We start from the raw sequence: 22,672 nt of genomic DNA, 5'->3' as shown, positions 1-22,672 counted from the left end.
CCAGACTAGTAATGGTCAGAGGGAAATGAGACCCAGGAATAAATAAAAATGCCAAGGGATGCCTTCCTGACAAAGGGATATGTAAATACTTTCATTGACTTATGGGGTGTGGGTACTTGAACTATGCAGGATAGACAGGGGCATGCCTGGTTCTCAAATTTCTATCTGTCACCATGCCTTTTCTGTGACAAAAGAGGCCATTTGCCCTTTGTTCTGGACTTTGTTTTGTTTGGGAGTTGAAACCTTGTTGCAACAATAGACATCAGGTTTCCTAGCTTCTGTTATGTTTCAATTTGCTTAGCTGTGATCTCTTGCTTGAACCTGACCAATTCTGAACCCGCAGGGCTAGACCCTACCAAAGCTGGGAAACAGTTAAGTACCGTACCCCAAAATTTTGTCCTTATCAGTCCTTAAGTGTCATCAACTAAAGGCAGCCCCCATTTCCGAGACACACAGCTTGTGACTGGGGAAGGTGCAGGATGGGCTGTGTTTTAAGTGACAAGCTGTGACTCGGACACATTAACCCCCTGTGGTTTCCGATCAAAAACTAGAAACTAATTTTGTATTTTGTAACAAAGATATGTAATATGTACCAGCATATTACTTTGATATATTTGTTGCCTGCATTGAAATGTCAGTAAACCTTTTGTTTATCTTACTAAAATGTGTGGTTCATTCTTAGCAAAGGGGATGGAGGGGGAAAGGTCAGCAGACCACAAATTAACAGGGATAAAGAGACGTAATTGCCCAATTCCTAGATTCCAGTAAGCTGCAAAAGTGCCTAAGTATTTTTACTCTGCTAAAGGGGCTTCACAGCATGTTTGCTCTCATATTGCTCCCCCACATGTGGGATAGGAGGTTTTGATTTATGGATTTAATCCTCAATTAAACTCCCATCAGAAACAATATATTTATTTCCTGCTCAAAGTATCTGCACTCCAGTCCAAAGCAGTGGCGCTGAGGACTCATCCAAGCCCAGTATGATGAGCATGCCTGTCTTGCACTGCCATCTTCTAGCCTGGCTGCTCACACAACAGCTTGAGCTCCTCATCTGACGTCTGTGTCTCGGGTGTGGATGGGGTTCTGGACCTCTCCTTGCAGCATCAAGGAACAGCAGGGCTCCTTGCAGCCAGCTGGGCTCCTGCATCTTGGCAGCGTCACATGGGGCAGGTCGGGGGGGGCTCACCTGATGGTGCTTTGCAGGTGGGCCGACCTGGCCACAGACTCCTTCACCCTCCTGGGCACCCCCCACCGCTGATGCAGAAGCTTCTCGCGCAGGTGAAATTCGAAGTACTGCTTTTTGTCAGTCGTAAGAAATCTTTCACATCCTGGATTTGCTCTGAGACTGGTTGTGGCAAGGTCTGTTGCTCGTGGTGAACTAGTTTGCCCACCCAACCCCTCAGGGGTGTGAAGCATAGCTTTCCCCAGGAGGCTTGTGGGACAGGGCTTCAAAGCAGCCTCCTGGTGGTGATGGTGGCGGCGGCAGAAGGCAGAGTGAGCACAAGGCCGCTCAGTCAGAGGGGGGCTCTCTTGGCGGCACTCTGGGGCCTGCTCCCCCCCACCTGTGATGGAAACCAAGGCTGGGGTCAGATCCCAAAGGACCAGATCCAGCCGGGTGGCATCCCGTTTGCTGGTTGGTGGACGCAGCTCTCTTTGGGTATCTGTGATGGCCCAGGCAGTCTGAGGGGAGTCCCCAGCCGGCTGAAGTGGGACCCAGACCCCTTCCTCAGGCTTCATCTTCCCTTGGGTGGCTGCGGCAAGAGGACGCTTCTCTGCAGGAGGACATCCTTGGGCAAGGGGTGCCCAGCCCCAGCTTGGCTGCTGCCTCTTGCAGCGCTGGAGCTCCACGCTAGCACACGCCTCCCCAGGCAGGCTCCGAGCCCCGTCCGGGTGGGCTGTGGCTGAGGGCAGATGGACCTGGAGGAGCTCCAAGGTGGCCAGGCTGTTCCAGGGGCCATCCCCACCCAGCTCCCGTTTCTCAGTCCCTGGAAGACCTTCCCACTGTTTCCCAGGCAGGCGTGCCAGTCCCGAGGCCAGTGGCAAAGGCTCCTGTGTCGCTTCTGGGCTCCACCAGCTTCTGCCGCCTTTGGCTGCCATGGTCATGGCAGAACAAGCCAGTGCTGCCGCAACACTGTGTTGCTTGGGAGAGCTGCTCCCTTTCGAAGAGGGCCTCGCATGCTGTGGGGCTGCCTGGGCCAGAGGTGTCCCGGCAGGGGGCAGTGGCCAGCAGAGGGCTTTGCAGACCCTCTTGGGGAGGCCCCACTTGCGATGCACCGCTTTCTCTCTCAGGTGGTGCTCCAGGCACTGCCGCCTCTCCACCTTGAAAAGGGGCCTCTGGTGGTCGGTGGCTGCCTGCGGGGCTGTGCATGCCAGGAAGCCCGGCAGGGCCGGCACAGACCTCTCCAGAGAGCTGTGCACCAGGCCAGGCAAGCCCCACAGCAGCTGCAGCCGCTTCCGTTGGAGGTGAGCTGTCAGCTGCTCTCGCACCTCCTGGCTGAGCAGCAGAGGGTCCAGCAACGGGGACTCCACCACTGTCCCGCTGCCCCGGCTTAGAGGGGGTGGGCAGAGGTTGGCCAGCTCGGTGGCTTGCCAGTCCTCGGGACCGGCCTCCAGTGACTGCATCCTAGCCCCCTCGCCCTGGCCGCGCTCTCAGGGCCACAGACTCCTGGCCAGGCCTGGGTCAGTCAAGATCGCCAGCTGCCTTCAAGACAGGCAACGGAGGAAAGCAAAGGGTCCACACCTCTCTTGGTTTGGCACAGGAGATGCCTCTATTGCAGGGAGTTGCTGGTTTGGCTCCAGAGGCACTGAAAGGAGGCCTGCCCTATGGACCCCTTTCCACCCCTCTGAAAGGCTGGTCTCAGAGAGCCAGGCCAGCAGCGGTTGTCACCAACGCACCAGCTACTCTCCCAGGCAATGCAGCTTGGACCAAGTGACACCACCACCTCCTCCTCCTGCAGTTCCGTTTATCTTGTTGCTACAGCAACACATTGTGAGGTCAGCCTGGCGCCCGGTGGGTGCAGCCACCTTCCCAAGACTGCCTCTCCTGACTGAGGGTCCTCAGGAACAGCAGGACAGAAGGGCACCTCTCGTGGGAGGCTCCAGGGGGCCTTGATGCGCCGGAAGACACGGGAGGGGCACCCACAGCTTTTGGAAAACTCAACACTCAGAAATGGGTACAGAAGAAAATCCATCAATCTTATGTACAAATCTATCTATAAGATGTGACATACAATCTGGAATTCATGTATTGTTACACCTAGGTGTAATACTACCCAGGAAAACCAGCAAACTTCTTACAATTCAATATGCTGCTCTGATTTATGTTATTAAACAAATCCAAATTACCCAGAGGATTATATAAAACTTTTATTCACAATTTTACTAATTTCATGTAGCTAATTTTGGTTTTTGATAACTAATTTAATGTAAAAATTACCTTGGAATGTGTGAATGTTTGGCTATCGTAATATTTTCAGCAACGCTCCGTCTGCAGTGCCCAGTTTACTCCCGTGGGTTGGGGCACAGCTCACCCCCTGCCCGACGGAGGCCAGGAAAGAAGCCCCACCTCTGGTGGCTCCTCACCTGGAGAGTGTAGCCTCACCTGGGGAGGACCAGAGTCCTTGATGTGCCTCCTCAGAAGTAAACCCTGCTGAGCATTGGGGAGAGGAGTGGGGCTCCTTCCCCAGTCAGTCACGTGAGCAGCCAAGGCCGCCTGAGGGGGGCTGGAGGGCAGGATGCAAGGAGGGGTGTGGCCAGAGGATCCCCTTCCTTTCTATGAATCCCCCCCACCCTGAGAGACCAGAGGGGGACCGCTACTCCCTCTGGGGGCAGCTGGCCTTGAGAGGGTGCTGCTGCCCCGGCTCCCCCGCTGCCTCCTGCCTGGGTGTGGCCTTCTTGGGGAAGGCAGCAGTCTGTGGCCTCTTCTTGCGGCTGGGCGGAGGCTTCCTGGGCACTCTCTTCTGCTCCGCCTCCTCCGGCTGCTGCTTCAGCAGCTTCTTGAAGTTCTTGGCGGTGTGTGTGCCAACAGCAAACCAGTCCTGGGGGTGGGGAGAGGCAGGAGGTGGGAGCGAGAGGAAGGGAGAGCGCCAGCACAAGCTCAGCCAGGCCAATGGCCACAGACCCCGGTGAGGGCGCGGGCGCAGTGGAAGGGTCTGTGGCATTGGATTGGGTCCATGCGCACTCCCGCAGCCCCCTTGCTCCTCACCTGCGCATGCACAGTGTTGATGTGGTACTTGACTCCGCTCTCGGACACAAACTCCTTCTCACACAGCAGGCACCGGTATCTCCCAGCCACAAACTCCCCCTGTAGTGAGACGGAAATGTGCCCTAGAATCTCTGGCAGCAAGAACTTGAGGAAGACAGCGGGGGGGGGAAGGAGGAGGGTCTCCCCCCGCCCCGATTTTAAGCGCAAGTGTCTCGTCCCTGTGGAGGGAGGGATCTGCCAGTTGGGGCGTAGAGATGGTGATGGTGAATCCATGTCTGCCTCCAGGGGAGGTTTGGCAATGGCAGGCAGCAGCAGAAGCCCCCCAAACACACACATCCTGCAGCCCTAAGGAGAGGCTGGCACATACCAATGTGCAGCTGCCCAGGTGGGACTTCAGGCCCGAGATGCTGCTGTAGACACACTCACAGCCCTGTGGTGGAAGGCGAGAGTTAGGAAAGGGCGGTCAGTGGCCCTCCCCACCCAGGAACGCCCCAGAGATGGAGGGGAGTGAAAGCAGGAGGGGAAATCCAGAGGCTCCTGGCAGCAACAGCTCTTAGTCTCCTCTCAGATACTTGGGGGCTCTCCCCACTCTGTACCTCTGTGATGCCAAAGGGCAGAGGGAGGGGCCTTCAGATTATTCCATGGGAAGCTGAACACCAAGGAAGAGCCCCCCAAAGCCTCCACTGCAAGTGTTTGGGGGCAAGGTGAAAGGAGCTCTGCTGGCCTTGTCCAGTCAGGAGAGTTGGTGGCATTCCCCAAGCTTTGCCCAGCCGTCCCGTTACCTGGTTTGGGCAGCGGACCCGTCGGCACGCCTTGATCTCTGCCCTCCACTTGCTCAGAACCTCCTGGCTGACAGCAGGCAGTCCTGGGCGGGTGTATTTCAGCTGAGGAAGAGAAGAGAGCCGAGCCGGAAGGCAGAGTGAGGAGCAGGGGCTGCTGCCTTCAGCTACTCCCACAGCAGGCACCCCCATGCCCTAGCCGACTGGGGCACCCAGCTAACCAGGGGCAAAGCACCCTGACTCCTGAGCCCCAGAGACACCCCCTTCCTTGAGAGCCCAGCCAGCCTCTTCTGCTTCTCGGGTTTCTGGTCCCTGGGGGAAGTGCAGCCATTTGCGCCTGTACTTTGAAAAGACTTCAACTCCATTCCAGTGTTAGACAAAATGTCAAGCCTTAAAATAGCTGTTACTACAAAATCTCAGCCCCATAGTAACAAGCCAAGCTACTGCTGAGCGTCTTGTTCTGCTTTCCTTTGGACCCCGTCAGCGAGGCTGGGGGGGGGTCTTGTTGTCTGGGCAGCCCAGGACCCCCAGACACACTGCCCAGGCTTGCACCCTGAGGAGCTCACTTCACTGCTGCTAATGCAGTAGTTTGACTTCACCCCTGGAAGTGCACTCCATTGTCTCTCGAGATGGATAGATGACAACAATAGTAACAAAAAAAATCAACCTGACCAAAAGCTTTGGGCATTTCCTCTGCAAGCTGCAAGAGAGCAGGCTGGGTAGGCCTCCTGAGGCAGGGGCTTCTACAATGTGCCCCCCCCCCATTGCAAAAGACCCTGCTTCTCAGGAGAAAGCGCTCCCTTGCTGCATCCTGGCCCCTGAGAAACCTTGAGGTCAACCAGGACTCTTCTTGCTCCCAGGGCTAAATGGATTCTGAGGAAACGGCCGCACCTTCCGGTCCTCGGGAACCAGGTCCTGCCAGACCTTCCGCCTGGGCCACTCCTTGGCCAGGGCCTCCCTGGCCAGGGCCTCCTGCAGGTGTTGGGCGGCTGCCTGGGCAGACTTCCTCAGAGCAGGGCGGCCTCCACTGCTGGGCTCTGCGCTTGCCACCTCCTCCTGGGGGGCCGGCTGGATGTCCTGGCCCAGCAAGGAGATCTGACAGGACGGACACAGGGAGTGATGCTCAGAAAGGGCCACCAAAAGGAGGAAAGGCTGCAGCAATTGGGACTTTTCAGTTTAGAGAAAAGGCGAGGAAGAGGGACATGGAACGAGTTTGGAAAATTATGCAAAGCCTGGAGAAAGTGGATAGAGAAATGTTTTTTTCTCCCTCTCTCACAATGCTGGAGTTTGTGGACATTCCATGAAGCCAAAGACTAAAAGGACAGTAAAACTAAAAGTGCAAACTGTGGAACTCCCTCCCACAGGAGGCAGCAATGGCCACCAACCTGGGTGGCTTTAAAAGAGGAATGGACAGATTTACGGAGGGCTGGGCTTTTGATGGCTAACCTCCAGTCAAGAGGCAGCAATGCTTCTGCAGGCCAGTGGCCAGAAAGCGCAGCAGGAGCGGCTCAGGGCTCTTGGGCTCAGATCCTGCTTGCTGGTTTCCCACAGGCATCTGGTTGGCCACTGTGAGAAGAGGAGGCTGGACTGGGTGGGCCATTGGCCTGATCTAGAAGCTCCTCTTAGTTCTTATGTTCTGGCCAACGCCTGCCACTGCCAGAAAGGGGTAGCAAAGGCTCTCTGCAGGTGACAATACCTGGCCCCGTAAGAGCAGGAGGGGGCCTGCAGTGGCTTCTCTGGGTGTTGCCCCGCCCCCTCTTCCACCTGCCTGTCAGTCAGGAACAGGGGCTTCCTCTGCAGAGATGGGGAGAGGTCCCGCCCCCTTTGCTCCTCACTGGCAACTCACCGGGCCATGCTCCATCTTCAGGTGGTAAGCGAGGCCCGCCTTGGAGCGGTAGGCTTTGCCGCAGTGCTGGCACTTCAGAGCCATCTGCTCCAGCTCGGCAGCCTCCTTCCCGCACTTCCGCGTGTGGTAGAGGAAGCCCAGGACGCTGGTAAAGCTGCCTGTGCAGCCCTGGGGGAGGAGAGGGGGGCAGAGAGGAGCGCAGGCTACCAGGAAGGAGGGGAGCCAACTGGGGGGGGGGGAGCTTCTGCATCTCCCCTCCACCACCAGCAGGGCGAGTCAGCCCTGCATTCACCGAGAGGGGCCTGAGGCGGTCCAAGGCCCCTGCCCCAGCCTGGCCCAGGCCGCTCTGGTTCCCCGGAAGGCCAGAGGCCGCTCCATCTCACCTGTCTTGGGCACTTGAGCTTCCCCATCCGCTTCAGCACCCTCCGCAAACGCCCTCTCTCGCCCAGATCGCAGGCCGCCGCCTCTGTCCCCACCGGCTGCGTAAAAGGGAAGGGAAAGGCTGGCCAGAGCGACGCTCCAAACCGAGGCATTCAGATTGCAAGAAAGGAGATTCCCACTAAAGCCCAGGAAGAACTTTCTGGAGGCAAGAGCCGTTTGAGAGTGAAATGGGCTCCCTGGGAAGGGGGTGGACTCTCCTTCCTTGGAGATTTTCCATCAGAGGTGGCCCCCTGTCCGGAATGATGCAGTTGTGATTCCTGTGTTGCAGGGGTTGGACTAGATGACCCTTGGGTATCTCTTCCAGCTCTATGATTCTGTGCTTGCAGGTGACCCGAGGCCAAAGGCCCAGGAAGACCTGCTGGGGCTGAACTGTCGCCGTGTCGGGAGTCAAGGCAGGCTGGGTCAGGCCAGAGGCTCCCCAGAGGGCCCTGAACAAGGCCCGGGGGGATGGATATACAGGCAGGCAGGCCGGCAGCAGGCTGGGCTTCCAGGGACTGAAGCATCTGCCTGAGGCATCCGGGGAGCCAGATGCGTTCTTGTGGGCGCGCAGCATCTCCTTACCAGGCTGTTGTGGTCTGCCATGATGTGGTACTTCATTCCTGCCAGAGACCACAGCTGCTTCCCACAGTGGTGGCATGTGAGCGTCTCCTAGGAAGACCACAAGGCATTGCACATGTCAGCTGTGGGAACATCTCCCATTAGTCCTTGCTCCTGGAGTTTGGGGCCTGAAGTGTCCGTCCGTCTGTCCCCACCCCCCGTCCCGGAAACTGACTTGCTCTGCTCTATTCTACTGTGAGTTTAATGTCTGCATTTTAAAAATTATGGTTCTAAATTTTTAGCGATAATTTTACTGTTCCTTTTTTTGTAAACTGCTTTGAGATTTGTCTTACAAACAAGCCGTATATCAATTTTACAAAATAAATAAGTAATTTGGGGGCCCTGCGTGCTCCCTTGGGGCTTCCCCCTCATGCAGACATGCAGAGCAGAAGCTGCTTCACTGAACCCTCAGTCTCAATGGCCAAGAACAACGACTCTTGTTTGGGCAGCACCATGCAAGCAATGCCATGGGAGACCCCAAAGGGCTGCCGGGGAGAAGAGGGGCTGGCAGGATCCCCTTGAACTCCAGGGTGAGCAAGAGCTGCTGGCAGGCTGGGGGTTAAGTGTGGGGGGAGCTGCTGCTGGGGGTTTTCCAGGAGTGACTGGCTGGCTGATGTGGGAGACAGGAAGCAGGACGAGGTGGGCCTCCCTTGGCCTGGTGTAGCAGGTTTCTTATGACACTGTTACGCCCCATGGCTTGAGAGGGAGTTGCAGGTTGGAAGGATCCCCAGGGATTGCCTAGGAAACGGATAAGGTCCCATCCCCCCGTCTGCTCACATGCTGGCAGTTGCTCATGTGCTTCTTCAGTCCTTCCACCGTCTTCCTCACAACAGCCCTGCAGGTGGGACAAGGGACGCGTCCTCTGCTCAGGATCTCCAGCTGCCAGTGCTCTTCCAGGCTGCCTGGGGGAGCAGAAGAAGGTGCTGACTCAGCATCTTAAGGTTCCTGGCCGGTCCTGAGTGGGGCAGCCCTCTCACCTGGCCTGTGGGCATCCCACTGGGGCATCTTGGGCTGGCCCACCTGCTGCAGGGCTCTTCTTTCTATGTTTAGGGACACAGTCACGCTTACTAGCTTTCTGCACCCCCCCCCCCAGTAATGCACCCAAACAACCTCTTCTGCCTGCTTCTTCAGCTATGCGCCATTCTTGGCTGCTCACAGGGAGGGCAGACAAGAGGCCCTTTGCCAGAGGTCTTGGGGTCCAGAGGACGATGGCCCTGGTTTCTTGGCTTCTGTTCTCACCAAGGAGCTGCGATGTCGGGGTCCTGTTTTACCTGCTGCATACACCGGGGTGTCTCTTTTTCTATGGCCACTTTTGGGCTTGAGATGAGGCTGTCTCTCCATCTGCTGCCTTTTCCCTGGGACAAGGAAAAACAGCAGTGAAGGTTTGCCTCTGCAGCCAGGACCATCTACCCTCCACCACAACCCAGAACACCCCACCAACAACCTTGGGGAGAGATGGAGGCCAAGGGAAGTGACCGCCCCAATATGGGCTCAACCTCCAACACAGGAAAATGAATAGATCAGAAGGGGCTCCCATCACCTGGGAGCAGCAAAGCTCAAAGTGTAGAGTGCAAAGGGACAGGGATGGGCAGCCCCCTCACATCAGGAGGAACTGAGCTGAGTAGGTGGGCAGGGGGGTCTCCAGCCCCGCTCCTTGCAGGAGAGCCAGGAGCGTGCAGGGGCCCAGAGAAAGGAACCAAAGTAGAATCCACTCACCAGATTTCTGCTTCTTTTTGGGGAGATCCTTGTCATCGCCTGCATCTTTGTTTTCCTGCTTGTGCTTTGCCTTGGAAAGGGAATCCCCAGCTAAGAGGAGAAGAGAGACTGAGACAAGTGTGGGGTTTTTTTTGGGGGGGGGGGTTATTACAGTGGTACCTCAGTCTATGAACTTAATTCATTCCAGAAGTCCGTTCTTAAGCCGAAAGCGCTCTTGAACTGAGGTGCGCTTTCCCTACTGAGGCCACCCACCACCGGTGCCCTTCCACTGTTCGGCTTCCGGGGCAACGTTTGCTAACCGGAACACTGTACAATAATAGGACTGTACAGGACTGTATTATTATTTCATTCTATAATGTATAGCAAGCACGTACAACAAGTCGATTGCGATCTACTGGTCAATCTGTGAGCAGATCGCAGCCTCTTGGAAGTTGGACGTCCCTGTTGTATAGAATGCATAGACTTTTAGAAGACATCTGAAGGCAGACCTGTTTAGGGAAGTTTTTAATGTTTGATGCTTTATCGTGTTTTTAATATTCTGTTGGGAGCCCACCCAGAGTGGCTGGGGAAACCCAGCCAGATGGGTGTGGTATAAATGTTATTGTTATTGAAACAAAATAAAAATAATTCCTTCCAGTAGCACCTTAGAGACCAACTAAGTTAGTTATTGGTATGAGCTTTTGTGTGCATGCACACTTCTTTAGTTATTGTTATTGCAGAAGAGAGAGAACAATTATAACAGTTGAAAATCAAAAGGTGAAAACAAAACTACAAAATAGGCACGTAGTAGGAGGAGTTCTGCTGTATATCTCATAAAGGAATGCCAAATCACATAAAAAGTGCCAGGAGATTCTAGTTCTTGAGAGACCAGCACTATTGAGGGCAGGAGTTCACAGGTTCGATCTCCAGGAAGAGGATCCCTGCCCCAAACCCTGGAGAAGCCACCGCAGTGCAGGCAGTGCTGAGCTAGAAGGACCTGATGGTTTGGCTCAGTGAACGGCAGATTCCTAGGCTCCCAAGAGGATTTCAGGGTTATCATGAAAGGTTATCGGAAAAGGGTCATTAAGAGACTCAGCCAGCAGAAGCCTTTTTAACCAAACTTCCTATCTTTAGATGGGACCCAATTCATTTGAAGTCAGCATTTCCCATGAGCAGCCTCTGAATGGACCTGACAGGCCTGGGATTGGCAGTGAGAAGCTGCATCCTGTGATTCCTTATGCTCTCTGCCTTTGTGTCCTGGTGTTGTTGCTGTTGTTTAGTCGTGTCCGACTCTTCGTGACCCCATGGACCAGAGAACGCCAGGCACCTCTGTCCTCCACTGCCTCCCGCAGTTTGGTCAAACTCATGTGTCCTGAAGCGACATGCAAATTAATAGCTCCTATCGAAGAATAAGGGACGCGGGTGGCGCTGTGATCTAAACCACTGAGCCTAGGGCTTGCTGATCAGAAGGTCATTGGTTCGAATCCCCGCGAAGGGATGAGCTCCCATTGCTCTGTCCCATCTCCTGCCAACCTAGCAGTTCAAAAGCACGTCAAAGTGCAAGTAGATGAATAGGAACCACTCCGGCAGGAAGGTAAACAGTGTTTCCATTAGCTGCTTTGGTTTCGCCAGAAGCGGCTTAGTCATGCTGGCCACATAACCTGGAAAAACTGTCTGCGGACAAACGTTGGCTCCCTCGGCTAGTAAAGCAAGATGAGCTCCCCGTTGGAGGGAAGGGTGCTGGTTTAAGACGCTTTCAGGCTTATAGATAAGGGGGCTGAGGTTGTACCTGAACGTCACCCGGTGCACTCTGAGCTTTTGGCAGGCTGATGTCTGCATGGCAGGGGGTTGGCCTGCATGACCCTTGGCAGTCCCTTCCACCTCTTCCATTCTCTCACGCAAACTATGCCTCCCCCAGACCCGGCTCTCTGGGCTTCTCCGGAGGAGGAAGGGGCCAGGCTCCAGAGTGCGAGAGAGGAACAATCCCCAGGCACCACGCGCCCCCTCCTCACCTTCCCTCGCCCCCTCCTCCCGGGCAAGGGTCTTCGCCCCCTTCATCTCCAGCCAGGGAACGGGGCTGGGAATGGATCCATGCTAGGCGAGCGGCTGCCGGCTCCTCCGATCTCGGCTCTGAGCTTCCGGCGGCGCGGGGCTGGCGGGGCTCCTTCTTCGCCCAGGCGGCGGCGGGGTCCGCGGGACGAGGCGCTCCCCTGCCCCCTCCGAGACCGACCTCTGCGAGGCTCCTGGCGCCGCCCGAGGAAGGGAGGAGGCCGCGCCGGCACAGGAAGGGTTAAGGACGCTTTCGCGACCGCCGGGGCCCCGCCCAACCCGACGGCCTCCGTCATTCCGCCCCTCCCCTCCGGGAGTTCAGCGGGGGAGGAGCTGCTGCTCCCGCCCCGCCCCCCGCCCGGCGTTGCCAAGGTTACGGAGGAGGCGGGGACCAAGCGCCTCACCGGGGAACGGGCCCTCCTCGTCGTCCCCTCGTGACGTCATTACCGCCGGCCGGGAGGACTCGCTTTGCGCTCTATGACTGTGGAGCGGGGACGGCCGCTCTGCCTCTCTATGGGACCTCTATGGTCAAAACAGCAGAGAAAAGAATGCAGAGAGACGAAAAGGGAAGAGGGGAGCAAACGCAGACCACTTGGAACGAGAGGTCCCGCTGTCCCGACCTGAGGACTGCTCCACCTTTCCTAGCTCTGTGGCCAAGAGAGGCCCTATGGGCGCCCCGGCGGGGCCTCTTGCTCCGCCCTTGGCAGGAAGACCCGCCCCTGGCCGGAAGCGGAAGCGGGCTGGCGACCGCGAGGCGACATGGCGGCGGCAGCGGCGGCGAGCTCGGCCGAGGGGCCCCCGCCGGTCTGCGTGCTGGTGCTGGGCATGGCCGGCTCGGGCAAGACGGCGCTGGTGCAAGTGAGCGGCGCTCCGGGGAGCGAGCCCGGCGGGAAGGAGGGAGGGCGGGGCGGGCGGGGCTCCCCTCGGGCTTGACGGCGCTTCTCTCCTCCCGCAGCGGCTGACTGCCCACCTGCACAGCCGGGGCTGCCCGCCCTACGTCATCAACCTGGACCCCGCCGTGCACGAGCTGCCCTTCCCGGCCAACATCGGTGAGTGGCGGGGCCGGGGGGCATAGCTGTCATTTGAAAATAAGGGACCAGCAGCCTTGAAAACAAGGGACCTGCAGCCTCACCTGATCCAGGCACTCCAGTCTTCCTGTCCTCCTGCAGTCTGGTCAAACTCATGCTGGTAGCTTCGAGAACACTGTCCAACCAACTTTGTAACCAGAGGTTCAACTGAATAGAATCTGAATCCCATGCACCACAAGGCCTATGCAGTCTCAACTTAAGATGGCTCCCCGGTCTGGCTTTGCACTGCAAAGTTTGCAGCAGCACGTGCAACAAAATGGCATCCAGCATTCAAAAAACCCCTCAGCTTGCATTAACTAGCCAAACACAAGGCATGCAATCTCCACCCCCCAGTCGTTCTTAGACTTCTTATTGGGTGAGCAACACAGCCAAGCAACACAGTTGGAGCCTCCCTCCTCCCTGGCTGGCAGGGAGGGAGGGAGAGGAGCTGCTTCCTTTGAAATTTAAGGGACATCTCTCAATAAAGGACAGCAGCAGGACATGGCGCTGGAATAAGGGACTGTCCCTTCAAATAAGGGACACTTGACAGCTATGCCGGGGGCGTTGGCGGGACTGGCCTCTGCCTGGTCGGGGGGTTTCATTTCTCTCCCTCTCCTTTTTCCCAAAGACATACGCGACACCGTGAAGTACAAGGAGGTCATGAAGCAGTATCCTTACCCGGGCAGGGGGCAAAGTGGGGGACTGGGAGACACAGGGGGCCGGTCCACTGTCCCTTAGACCTTGTGGGGGGCGTACTATATTTTGAATGGGGAAAATGAATGAATTCCTATGCCCCACAAATAACCCAGAGAGACATTTTTAATAAAAGGACACATTCTACTCATGTAAAAACACGCCGATTCCTGGACCGTCCGTGGGCCGGATTGAGAAGGTGATTGGGCCACATCCGGCCCCCAGGCCTTAGGTTGTCTACCCCTGGCATGGAGGGCGATTGCTGGACTTTGCACACTGCAATGGGTGGAGAAAACCAATGTTGAAAGGATGTAGTAAGGCTGGGCATGATGTTTGTGCATCTGGTGAAATTGCCAGTGTGTCTCTTGAACTGTTGCTGCTGACGTTGGCGATCTCTACAAATGTGGTTTTATGTGACACCTTTGCTTTAAATGGCCTGAGTCTCTATCTGGGGTAGAGGAAGGGGAAGGGAATACGCTGTTAGAGGTGACTTTCAGATTTCTACCAACCTTTCCTGAATGTGCACCAGGTATGGGCTGGGCCCCAACGGCGGTATTGTGACTTCTCTGAACCTTTTTGCGACAAGATTTGACCAGGTACATAATTTCTGGTGAATTTCACTGAATGGTACTGCATTTAGTTTGAGTTTGTAGGTGCCAAACATCGTCTCTTGGAGAATTTGCCAGCAATGATGAGCATTTGACATTCTGGACCACATCAGAGGGCCGCATATTATTATCAATACTAAGACTCAGAGCAAATTTGTATCTGAACTATTTTCAAGGTGTATTTTAATTAATATATTGCTTGTTCTTAATGCTCTTTGTATACTGTCTTAGTTTTATGATGTTAGCCGCCCAGCTCCAGCTGGGGAAGGTGGGGTACAAATAAATTTGTTGTTGTTGTTGATAAATTTGTAGTTGTTGTTGTTTATATCCCAGTTAACAATTTAATCAGTTAATGGTAATTCTGTACTTCTGATGCTGATGATATCATGGTTTTTTGAACTTAACTGAAAACTCTAATTCTCTGTTTCTATCTATAAATCATCTTTCTCTTTCTGACTAGGTGATGAAGTTCATTGAGAAACGGCAGGCAGCATCTCAGTGAGTCAGTGGGAAGCCTGCTGTCACCTGGGGAGGGGGGGTGATGGAAGTTCCTCTTGAGGTGTATGCAGCCTCACCTTCAGCAGAACAAAGGGGTGAACTGTGTCACATTATTGTGCATGTATTCAAGATGATCATTCCGCTTTTCTGACTTAGTGTGAGGCATTCAAGGCAAACCATAATTAATCTTAGAAGTGAAAATAATTCCAAAGCAATTAAAGAAAAAAATCGGGAGTTTAAAAGAGAAGAGACTTGCAGAAGACTTTGTGAGTGTTCTCCCCCATTCCTCTTAAGACTCCAATTTTGTGCTGATCTCACTCTGATCTTTAATCTTCACTCAGGAGCTGATGAGTGAAGATTAAATTTTGCTGCCTGGGCTGTGGGATCCAGTTCCCTGATGAGAACAGGATTGTTTCAACCAGTGCACGATTAAACCCCATCTTCCAGGTGTTAGCTGATAAGTGGGTGAGCTTGTTTTGGAGAAAGTGATTTGAATGTTGCTTGTGTGAGAGAGAGAACAAATTCTTCCCCTTGCAGGTACGTCCTGATTGACACTCCTGGGCAGATTGAGGTGTTCACCTGGTCTGCTTCCGGCACCATCATCACTGAAGCTCTAGTGAGTACCTTCTGCTCAGCTGGCCTCCTTTGCAGGAGGTGTCTGGGAGCGGGTTGCCCTGTTGGGCTAATGCTCCCCCCCTTTGATGTACCCATTTAGGCTTCCTCCTTCCCATCCGTGGTGGTTTATGTGATGGACACGTCACGCAGCACCAGCCCTGTCACGTTCATGTCTAACATGCTTTACGCCTGCAGGTAAGAGGAGGATTCTCTCCGTAGTGTTATTTATCTGTTATGCAATTAATAATGGCTTACCCATTATTGGAGAGCATCTCTCTGATTGTTCTTTGTTTGGGAACAGGGTTGCTCTCTCAATAGCTGCTAAGAAAGCTCAGAGACGACTCCCTCATTCTTGGGAGGTGGAATTGTTAGCCCCTCTTCTGGTGGCTTCTTGGCTTCTTCCTTGAACCTTGAGCAAGAAGCTGCCTCTGCTGCTCTTAGGCCTTCTCTAGGAAAGCACACAAACTGCCTGCTCTTTCAGTCATGAGTTTCTAAGCGAAATGTCTTTGTGGCAACCCCAGATCGAAAGTGGCAATCTCTGCATCCCTGATCACGCTGTTGTTGTTTTCTTCTCAGTATCCTGTACAAGACAAAGCTCCCTTTTATTGTGGCCATGAACAAGGTGAGTGGAATGCCCTGATCCAGTCTAAGACTTGAACCAAGAAGACCATCTGAATGTTGCTTTCCTGAAACAAGTTACATATGCTTCAGGGAAGCAGGAACTGGTAGTTTTGGGGAACTTCAGCACACCCTGGGATCTTTTGGGAGACGTACTCCACAGAGCATGGATTCCCCCACCCAAATCCTGGCCTGCCTTGTGGACAACTTGTGTTTTCAAAAGGTGGAGGAAGAGATGAGGAGATTGACTGACCTTGGCATTAGTCCAGCCTATGGGGGGGGGGGGAATCAGTGGAAGACAGAAGTGCCTGGCATGCTCTGGTCCATGGGGTCACGAAGAGTCGGACACAACTAAACAACAGCGACATAGGGAAAAATTGTTCTGTGCCTTTAAAGCAGTGGGAACTTGGGGCAGGAATGACGGCAGACAGTGGTCATGCAGGGTGTGCTGGAATTCAGGCTTCTACGGAAAGCTTAAGGGGGTGTAGCTAAAGAGATTTACCGCATTTAAGGAAGTTGATTTTAATATGCTCAGAGAAATGCTAGTCAGGAGAATTCCATGGCCCAATACACTGACAGGGAAAAGAGCTGAGTTGGGTGGGAGTTTCTGCAGGAAGCCTTACAAAAGGCAGAGTCGCCAACGATTCCAGTGCGAGAGAGAAGATCAGAGCACGGGTAGACAGTGGGATGTTGGAAGCTGGTCCCGCAGATGTTATTTCTAGTGGTTTGGCTTCTTCAGCCATGGCCTACATGTCAAAATGAAGGACTCCTGGTAGGGGATGAGCATTGTGTGCTGCAGTGGCCACTCCTGTCCTAAAGTGATCAGTCGAACAGAAATGCAGATAATCCAAACAGCTGCACAGAAGTACTTGAATCTGAGAGCAGAAGCTGTTTTGGCAGTGTTTGGGTGAGGGTGGCAAAGAAGAGGGTGACGAAAGGAATGTTCAGCCAGCAGAAAGATGCTTTCTTGGAGCAGAGCCTGCCACTTCCAGAGAGGAAGGAAGGCAGCTTGACCCCCATAAAGAATGGAAGGTTGCTAGGATCAGGGGTGGGCGAGCAGGCATGGAAGGCTCTTCAGGTGCCTTGAAGGGCTGCTGTCCCTTTTGCTGATGAAACTTTGCTGTTCAGTTGCGTCTTTCCAGGGTGGAGCTTGCACTCTGGGTGTGACCACAGCCTTCACTTGTTTAGCTGGTCCTTGTCTCATGGTGGGGGGAGGCAGGAGGAGCTGCCGCTGCCTCTTGGCCTGGCCTGCCATGGCTGAAGAGAAGCAGCCGTCATGGTGTGGGGCCTGTGGTCCTTGCCCCAGAGGTGGCATTGCGGAGCAGCTGCCCACCTGTGCCCCCTGCCACCCTCCCTCACTCTGCCTTCCTGACGCAGACGGACATCATCGACCACAGCTTTGCTGTGGAGTGGATGCAAGACTTTGAAGCCTTCCAGGACGCCCTCAGCCAGGAGACCACCTATGTCAGCAACTTGACTCGCTCCCTCAGCCTGGTGCTGGACGAGTTCTACCACTCGCTCAAGGTGGGCACGGTTCTCCCCCACCCCCATCCGGGTGTGGATGGTGAATGAGACCTCTTTGCAGGCACGCTCCTGGCATTGCATGAAGTTGGCATTTGTTTCCCACCTTCACTCTGTCCAACTTTCAGGGAAGCAGCTCCAAGGAGGGAGGGGTACCTTCCTCTGCAACCCGCCCCCCAAACCCTGAGTATCCCAGATACCCTGTGCTGTTGCATCTGGACAGGCTATTGTGGGTGCTTGAAGGACTTGGTCCAGGGAGCCCCCCCCCCCCCCCGCTAGATGGCCTTGTGCCACCTCTTCTGGAAAAGGAGCTTGTGCCCATCGCTCCTGTCCCTCGGGGAGGGGGGCTGGGCAATGTTCTGGTGCTGATGCTCCACTGGAGGAGAGGAAGGTACCCCTCCCTCCTTGGAGCTGCTTCCCTGAAAGTTGCGCTCCGCACAAACCCTGTTTGAAACAAAGGACTTTCCCTTGCAGGTGGTTGGTGTTTCTGCTGTCCAGGGGACAGGGCTGGATGAATTTTTCGAACTCCTCTCCAAGGCTGTCGATGAGTATGAGAGGTGAGAGAGTCCCCTTGTGTAAGGGGGCCCACCTAGTCCAGTGTCCAGTTCTCACAGTGGCCAACCAGACGCCTGGAAGCTGATCCGGAGGCCAACAGGAGCCCTCGGCACACCTGCTTTTCTCAGCAACTGGCATCTAGAGGCATCCTCCCTCTGCCTGTGGAAGGAGAAGATGCATTGTCCTAATTCTCTTCTAAAGCCATTCAAATTGGGGGCCATCACTGCCTCCTGCAGGAGGGAGTTCCAGAGTTGAACTGCATGCTGGGTCAGGAAGTCCTTCCTTCTGTGTGTCCTGAGTCTTCTGACTTGCAGCTTCATTGGATGCCCCCAAGTTGCAGCATTGCAAGAGAGGGATGAAAGCCTTTCTCTCCCCTTCTCTGTCAGGCCACCTCCCCAAAACTCTCTTGACTTGTGAGGCTTCTACCATCCTGCTGTGCTGCATCCCAGAACAATGGCCCAGATGAGTTTGCATTAACTCCAAGGCTTCCTGCAAATCCATTTGGGTATCCCTCTAGATGCAGCATAGGGTGACCAGAACAGGGGGCCTTTTGAGGGGGCAGGATCCCCTCTGCTGCTCTATGGGGAGACATGAAGCCCCGGGGGAAGTCTCTTCCCCTGCCCGTTCCAGCCCTGCCCTTGGGTCTGGAGGTCTGGGTTGTGGTCCTTGCTGTAAGGGGCCCTCCTGGTCTCTACAATGGTTGCCTGGGAGTGAGGCTGTGGTGCCCAAGAATAAACAGCTGAAACCCATTTCTCTTCTCCCTCCAGAGAATACCGCCCAGAGTATGAGCGCCTAAGGAAGAAAATGGTGAGTCTGTCTCCAGATGCACTTGGCGTGTTGTTGCTCTGCCCTCTGTTGGTGCTTCCCCTGCCCCCAGTCAGTCAGAAAGGCTCCCCACACATCTGACTGGGTTGCCCCAGCCTCTCTGGGCAGTTCCCATCAAAATATTAAAAACACAACAAAACCTCAAACGTTAAAAACTTTCCAATACAAGGCTGCCTTTAGATGTCTTCTGAAGTTGCGTAGTTCTTCATCTCCTTGACATCTGGCGGGAGGGCATTCCACAGGGTGGGCGCCACGACTGAGAAGGACCTCAGTGTCCAGGCTGGACAATGTGGGTGGAGAAACTCCTTCTGCTTGTGTAAGTCCTCCTTTGGCCTCAAGGGGGGGCACTTCCATCTTACCAGATGGAGGGAGGAGAGGAGGTCAGGGAGCCAAGTGGCCAGAGGAGGCTTCTGCTCCCTTGCCAGAAGAACTCAAAGCAGCCATTGGCGCTCAGGGTTTAGTGTGCTGCCTTCTGTACATGTGTGCACATAAATGTACATCTTTCTAGAAACCGGAGTCCTGAGTGGTTTCTCCTTCCACTCTCTCTCGGCTCTGAAGGACACGCTCATGATCCCTGTGGCTGCTATTGTCTCTGTTTATAGACAGCTTCTGACCTGAAGAACTCAGAGCTGCTGTTGGCCTTGCCGGGCTCTGACTTCTCACCAGCTTTGCTGTGGGTGGTGACAGCAGTTGCTTTAGGAGCTGCGCAGTTGCACTCTGGGCACCACCAGGGCATGCTGGGAGGCGGCAGGCTGGAGCCCCACGGGTGCCAACTGGAGCTCTGCTGCAGAAGGCAGGCAGGCAGGCAGGCAGGCAGGCAGGCAGGCAGGCAGGGACCCACATGTGCTGGAGGACCAGCAGGAATTGCTTGCTTCCCTTTCCTTGCTTGCAGGAGCAGGTGGAGAGTCAGCGGCAGCAGGAGCAGCTGCAGCGTCTGCAGAGGGACCTGGGCCCCCTTGCGATGGAGAGCAGTGCGGCAGCCTCAAGTGAGTCAAGGCCAAGGGGGTGGGGCTGCAGAGGCCTTGCGGGGAGGCTGGCCCTGAAGGCTAGAGAGGCTGCTTGGGGGCCACAACTGGGGGACACACTGGCTCTTGCTTTCAAGCAGGGAGGAGGCTGCTGGCAGGGTCTGTACCCTGGCTGACTGCTTTCCTCAGCTGATCAGCTGGGGAGCCCCATGCTGCACCTGTTGGATTAGGCTGCTGCCGTCTCCTCCTCCCCGGATTCCCAGCCAGCCTCTCCCTGTTTATGCCTGTGACTTCCGCCTGCCTGCCATGGCTGCGCAGCCCCTCTTGAGCACGCAGGATGGGAGTCTTCCTGGCACAGAGCGTTGCCCATTGCCTTGTGGTGGGGGCAGGAGCGGCAGAGGTGGGCCCCTGGCAGGCGGGAGGGGGGCACAGTCTGGGGCCAGGACAGGCTTGGCAGCCACTTGGCTTTTGTCTCCAGGCTCCATAGCAGAATCCGCAGCGGGTCCCTCGGCACTGATTCTGACCCGAGGAACTTTGGAGGGGGAAGAGGAGCTGGAGGAAGGCCAAGAGAGTGACACTGATGACATTGACCACGAAGGTAAGGCGGGCTCTGGAGACTGGGAAAGGTCACTGGTTTGGGGGGAGGAAAAGGCAAATCAAGAGCCGGGGGGAGGGGGCATCCTCCAAAATGCCTGCAGTCCGTTTCAGGGTGGCTGGTTTGTTGGTGCAACATGAGCCCTGGCCTTGATCTCAGAGGGACTTTGTGTAGCAAGCTCGCTTGAAGTCTATTGTGGTTGGCCGGGGATGTTCCCTCTGGGATGGTCTTCCCCCTTGGTGGTGTTCTGGGACCCATTTCACCCAGCGGCTTTTTTGTCCCCTGCCCTAGTGACGGAGGAACGCTGCGAAGAACCCGCCTTCCAGAACTTCTTGCAGGAGGCAAAGCAGCGCTACGCGGCCAGAAGCGGCCACTAGGGGAGGCGAGAGGAGAACCCAAGGGGGGCCTGGAGCTGAAGGAAGTTGGGCCCCTGTGAGAGAGACTGGCTCCTTGGTGCCCACACAGGAGGCTTCTCAGGCCGCCCTTACTGGGCTGCCTTCTGGGCTGGTGGAGCTGAGCAAGGCTGGCTGCGGACTTCTGCCGTTAACACCGAGTCCTTGGAATTGATGGCAGTGGCTGGGATCCCATTTTGTTTGGGAGTGAGGCTCCAGCAGAGACCGCCTTGGCCAGGGGCGGCAGGGTCAACCCATTGTGGAAGAGCATGCATTGGAAGTGACCCATCTTCCCATTGTCACCCAGCAAATTTCACTGTAATATTATATGTGTTCAGTTTGTAAGTTATCATGAGATAATGTATATTTTGTTATGAATTGCTGCTTCTGCCTCTTCCTGCGGGGCGTATGTGTGCTGGGTGGGCCCCCCCTTCCCTGGCCACCTATGCCAATGGGGAGGCAGGCGGGGCCTCTCAGAATGGCATGGGAACCTTGGGTGGTGGACCAATTTCCCTGATCATCTTGAGAGGGTCGGGGAAGATGTGGCTGGGCTCCCTCAAAGGAGAAAAAGGCAGAAAGGGGAGGGGGCTCCCTGAGGATCTGCCTGGGTTGGGTCTGGTCCTCCTTTCACCTGTTCCAAGAAGGGAGCAGGAGTTGGGGGCGAAGCAGCAAGGTCTTCTGGCTGGCAGAAGCCCAAGAAGAGGGAAAGCAAGGGCTCCCAAGGAACCTCCGAAGCGAGGATGGGCAAGAAAGTGGGGCCCATGGTTTAGCGTACAGTGATGGGGGGGGCAAAATTTCCTACCATTACATCTGTGCTGGTGGAGTCTGAGCTGGTGATGCCTGACTGGGGAAGAGGTAACATTCCCCCCTTATGTGGCAGCTGTGAGAAGGCAGATCCCCCCTCCCAGGGATCTTTAGGAAAGGGGTGGGAAATAAAAACTGCATGGAACAATCCTGCTCCTTAAGGCCTCCTTGCCTGAAATGCCTCTGAGCATCTTCCAGTCATTTCCCTTGGCCTCAATGGAAGAACCTTGTTCCCAGAGAGCCAGGAGGATGTTGCACTCAGCACAGACCCACCACTTCCGTCCAAGAGGCAGGCAGTCGACTTCGCACTCATCTCTTGGCTAACCATTGTTAATGCATTTACCGTAAGAGCAAGACAGAGAGGTTTGCCTGTCCTGTCTGCTCGCACGGCTGCTGTTGGAGCTCCCCTTGCACTGATACCCAAGCTTGCTTTATTTTTGTACTGGGGGGCTTGTGCTGCAGCCAGTTAGATTAAAAAAACTTGCTTTATGGGGCTGCATCAGACTGCTATGGAAACCTAACAGAGGGCTGTAGATTAGACGAGGGGAACAGTGACCAGGATCAGACGGGCAGATTCAAGGGAGGCTGCAAGTGTGTGACTTTCTACTCAGTCCTAATGTTCATTTTTTAAAATGTGCATTCCAGGTTGTAAAACCTAAGCTAAAAGCACTCTGCATATTAAACCACTTTACAAATCTCCTTTGAAGCTTAAACTGAGCAGGACCTTTCCGGCAGAAAAGCTCACACACTTTGTTCAGAAACCACTTTGCCCTGTGGCTCTTGGGAGGGCAGAGCCAGACAACCTGTTGCTGCCTGGGCTTCTAAGCGAGGTGAATGCCTTCTCCCCTGCTGAAAATGGCTGGCCTGGCCACTGCTGACCAGAGCAGAGCACAAAGCAGCTTTTGGCCCTCCGCTCCCCAAGTGACTTGCAACCAGGCATGGTCTGCTGAAGACTGCGTCTGCTTTCCCAGGGGAGTAAGTGCCTCTTGAGGGTCTCTCCCCATCACACAGGATTCCTGCCCCTTCCTCTCTCCTAGGAGGTGCTTCTCAGGTCTTTGTTCCTGGGTCTGGGGGAGTTTAAAGAGAGGCAATCTGCCACCTCTTCTATGGTGGACTGGCTCTTGCCTCTTTTTCTACTGGCAGGGAAGCGTCTTTCCCCACTTGTGGGCAACCACATGCAAATCAGCTTCCAAGTCCCACAGCAGTGTTGGTGCCAAAGTGGCTTTTACTAGTTCCTGTTTCCTTGACTTCAAAGGGAGCTCTGTCCCTGAACCCCCAGAGGAGTGTTGGCCTCTCTGCTCCCTT

The 22,672-nt window shown here is 55.1% G+C and overlaps 2 protein-coding genes across 9 annotated transcripts; one reads left to right on the top strand and one right to left on the bottom strand.

Moving 5' to 3' along the window:
* Positions 1-3,351: 3,351 nt before the first annotated feature.
* ZNF512 (zinc finger protein 512) lies at positions 3,352-12,024 on the bottom strand. Of its 7 annotated transcripts, XM_083733591.1 has the most exons (13): positions 10,926-11,457; positions 9,958-10,810; positions 9,584-9,673; positions 9,139-9,222; positions 8,645-8,769; positions 7,832-7,918; positions 7,213-7,308; positions 6,830-6,997; positions 5,875-6,078; positions 4,987-5,088; positions 4,572-4,634; positions 4,205-4,303; positions 3,352-4,037 (listed from the first exon to the last, which is right to left on the bottom strand). In XM_083733591.1, the coding sequence occupies exons 2-13, from the start codon at positions 10,040-10,042 to the stop codon at positions 3,813-3,815; spliced, it is 1,428 nt and encodes a 475-aa protein (XP_083589717.1). In that variant the 5' UTR covers positions 10,043-10,810; positions 10,926-11,457; the 3' UTR covers positions 3,352-3,812. The 7 variants fall into 7 exon arrangements, with proteins under 7 accessions (XP_083589717.1, XP_083589718.1, XP_083589719.1 ...); XM_083733592.1 differs by lacking the exons at positions 9,958-10,810; positions 10,926-11,457 and adding an exon at positions 11,575-11,905; XM_083733593.1 differs by lacking the exon at positions 9,139-9,222 and having other exon boundaries at positions 10,926-11,464.
* A 317-nt stretch (positions 12,025-12,341) lies between these two features.
* Positions 12,342-20,941, top strand: GPN1 (GPN-loop GTPase 1). Of its 2 annotated transcripts, none has more exons than XM_083733688.1 (14): positions 12,342-12,469; positions 12,567-12,680; positions 13,229-13,346; positions 13,901-13,967; positions 14,440-14,477; positions 15,015-15,093; positions 15,193-15,287; positions 15,669-15,714; positions 17,088-17,234; positions 17,706-17,788; positions 18,554-18,593; positions 19,504-19,597; positions 20,055-20,174; positions 20,463-20,941. In XM_083733688.1, the coding sequence occupies exons 3-14, from the start codon at positions 13,231-13,233 to the stop codon at positions 20,546-20,548; spliced, it is 1,011 nt and encodes a 336-aa protein (XP_083589814.1). In that variant the 5' UTR covers positions 12,342-12,469; positions 12,567-12,680; positions 13,229-13,230; the 3' UTR covers positions 20,549-20,941. The 2 variants fall into 2 exon arrangements, with proteins under 2 accessions (XP_083589814.1, XP_083589813.1); XM_083733687.1 differs by having other exon boundaries at positions 12,360-12,469; positions 12,567-12,660; positions 13,307-13,346.
* Positions 20,942-22,672: the final 1,731 nt, after the last annotated feature.

This window comes from Podarcis gaigeae, assembly GCF_964106915.1.
Source record: "Podarcis gaigeae genome assembly, chromosome: 3".
In the NCBI taxonomy this organism is placed as follows: Eukaryota; Metazoa; Chordata; class Lepidosauria; order Squamata; family Lacertidae; genus Podarcis; species Podarcis gaigeae.
This window is presented reverse-complemented; position numbering and strand designations above follow the sequence as displayed.

What these genes read in the sequence shown, in the direction of transcription:
- ZNF512 (XM_083733591.1), bottom strand. Translation starts at nt 10,042, where the DNA reads ATGCATTCTATACAACAGGGACGTCCAACTTCCAAGAGGCTGCGATCT. An exon ending in TGAAGATGGAGCATGGCCCG is followed by an intron (nt 6,079 to 6,829) that starts GTGAGTTGCCAG and finishes CCGTCCTGTCAG; the next exon opens with ATCTCCTTGCTGGGCCAGGA. An exon ending in TCAACACTGTGCATGCGCAG is followed by an intron (nt 4,038 to 4,204) that starts GTGAGGAGCAAG and finishes CCCCACCCCCAG; the next exon opens with GACTGGTTTGCTGTTGGCAC.
- GPN1 (XM_083733687.1), top strand. Translation starts at nt 12,371, where the DNA reads ATGGCGGCGGCAGCGGCGGCGAGCTCGGCCGAGGGGCCCCCGCCGGTC. An exon ending in CCATCATCACTGAAGCTCTA is followed by an intron (nt 15,094 to 15,192) that starts GTGAGTACCTTC and finishes GTACCCATTTAG; the next exon opens with GCTTCCTCCTTCCCATCCGT. An exon ending in TGATGACATTGACCACGAAG is followed by an intron (nt 20,175 to 20,462) that starts GTAAGGCGGGCT and finishes CCCCTGCCCTAG; the next exon opens with TGACGGAGGAACGCTGCGAA.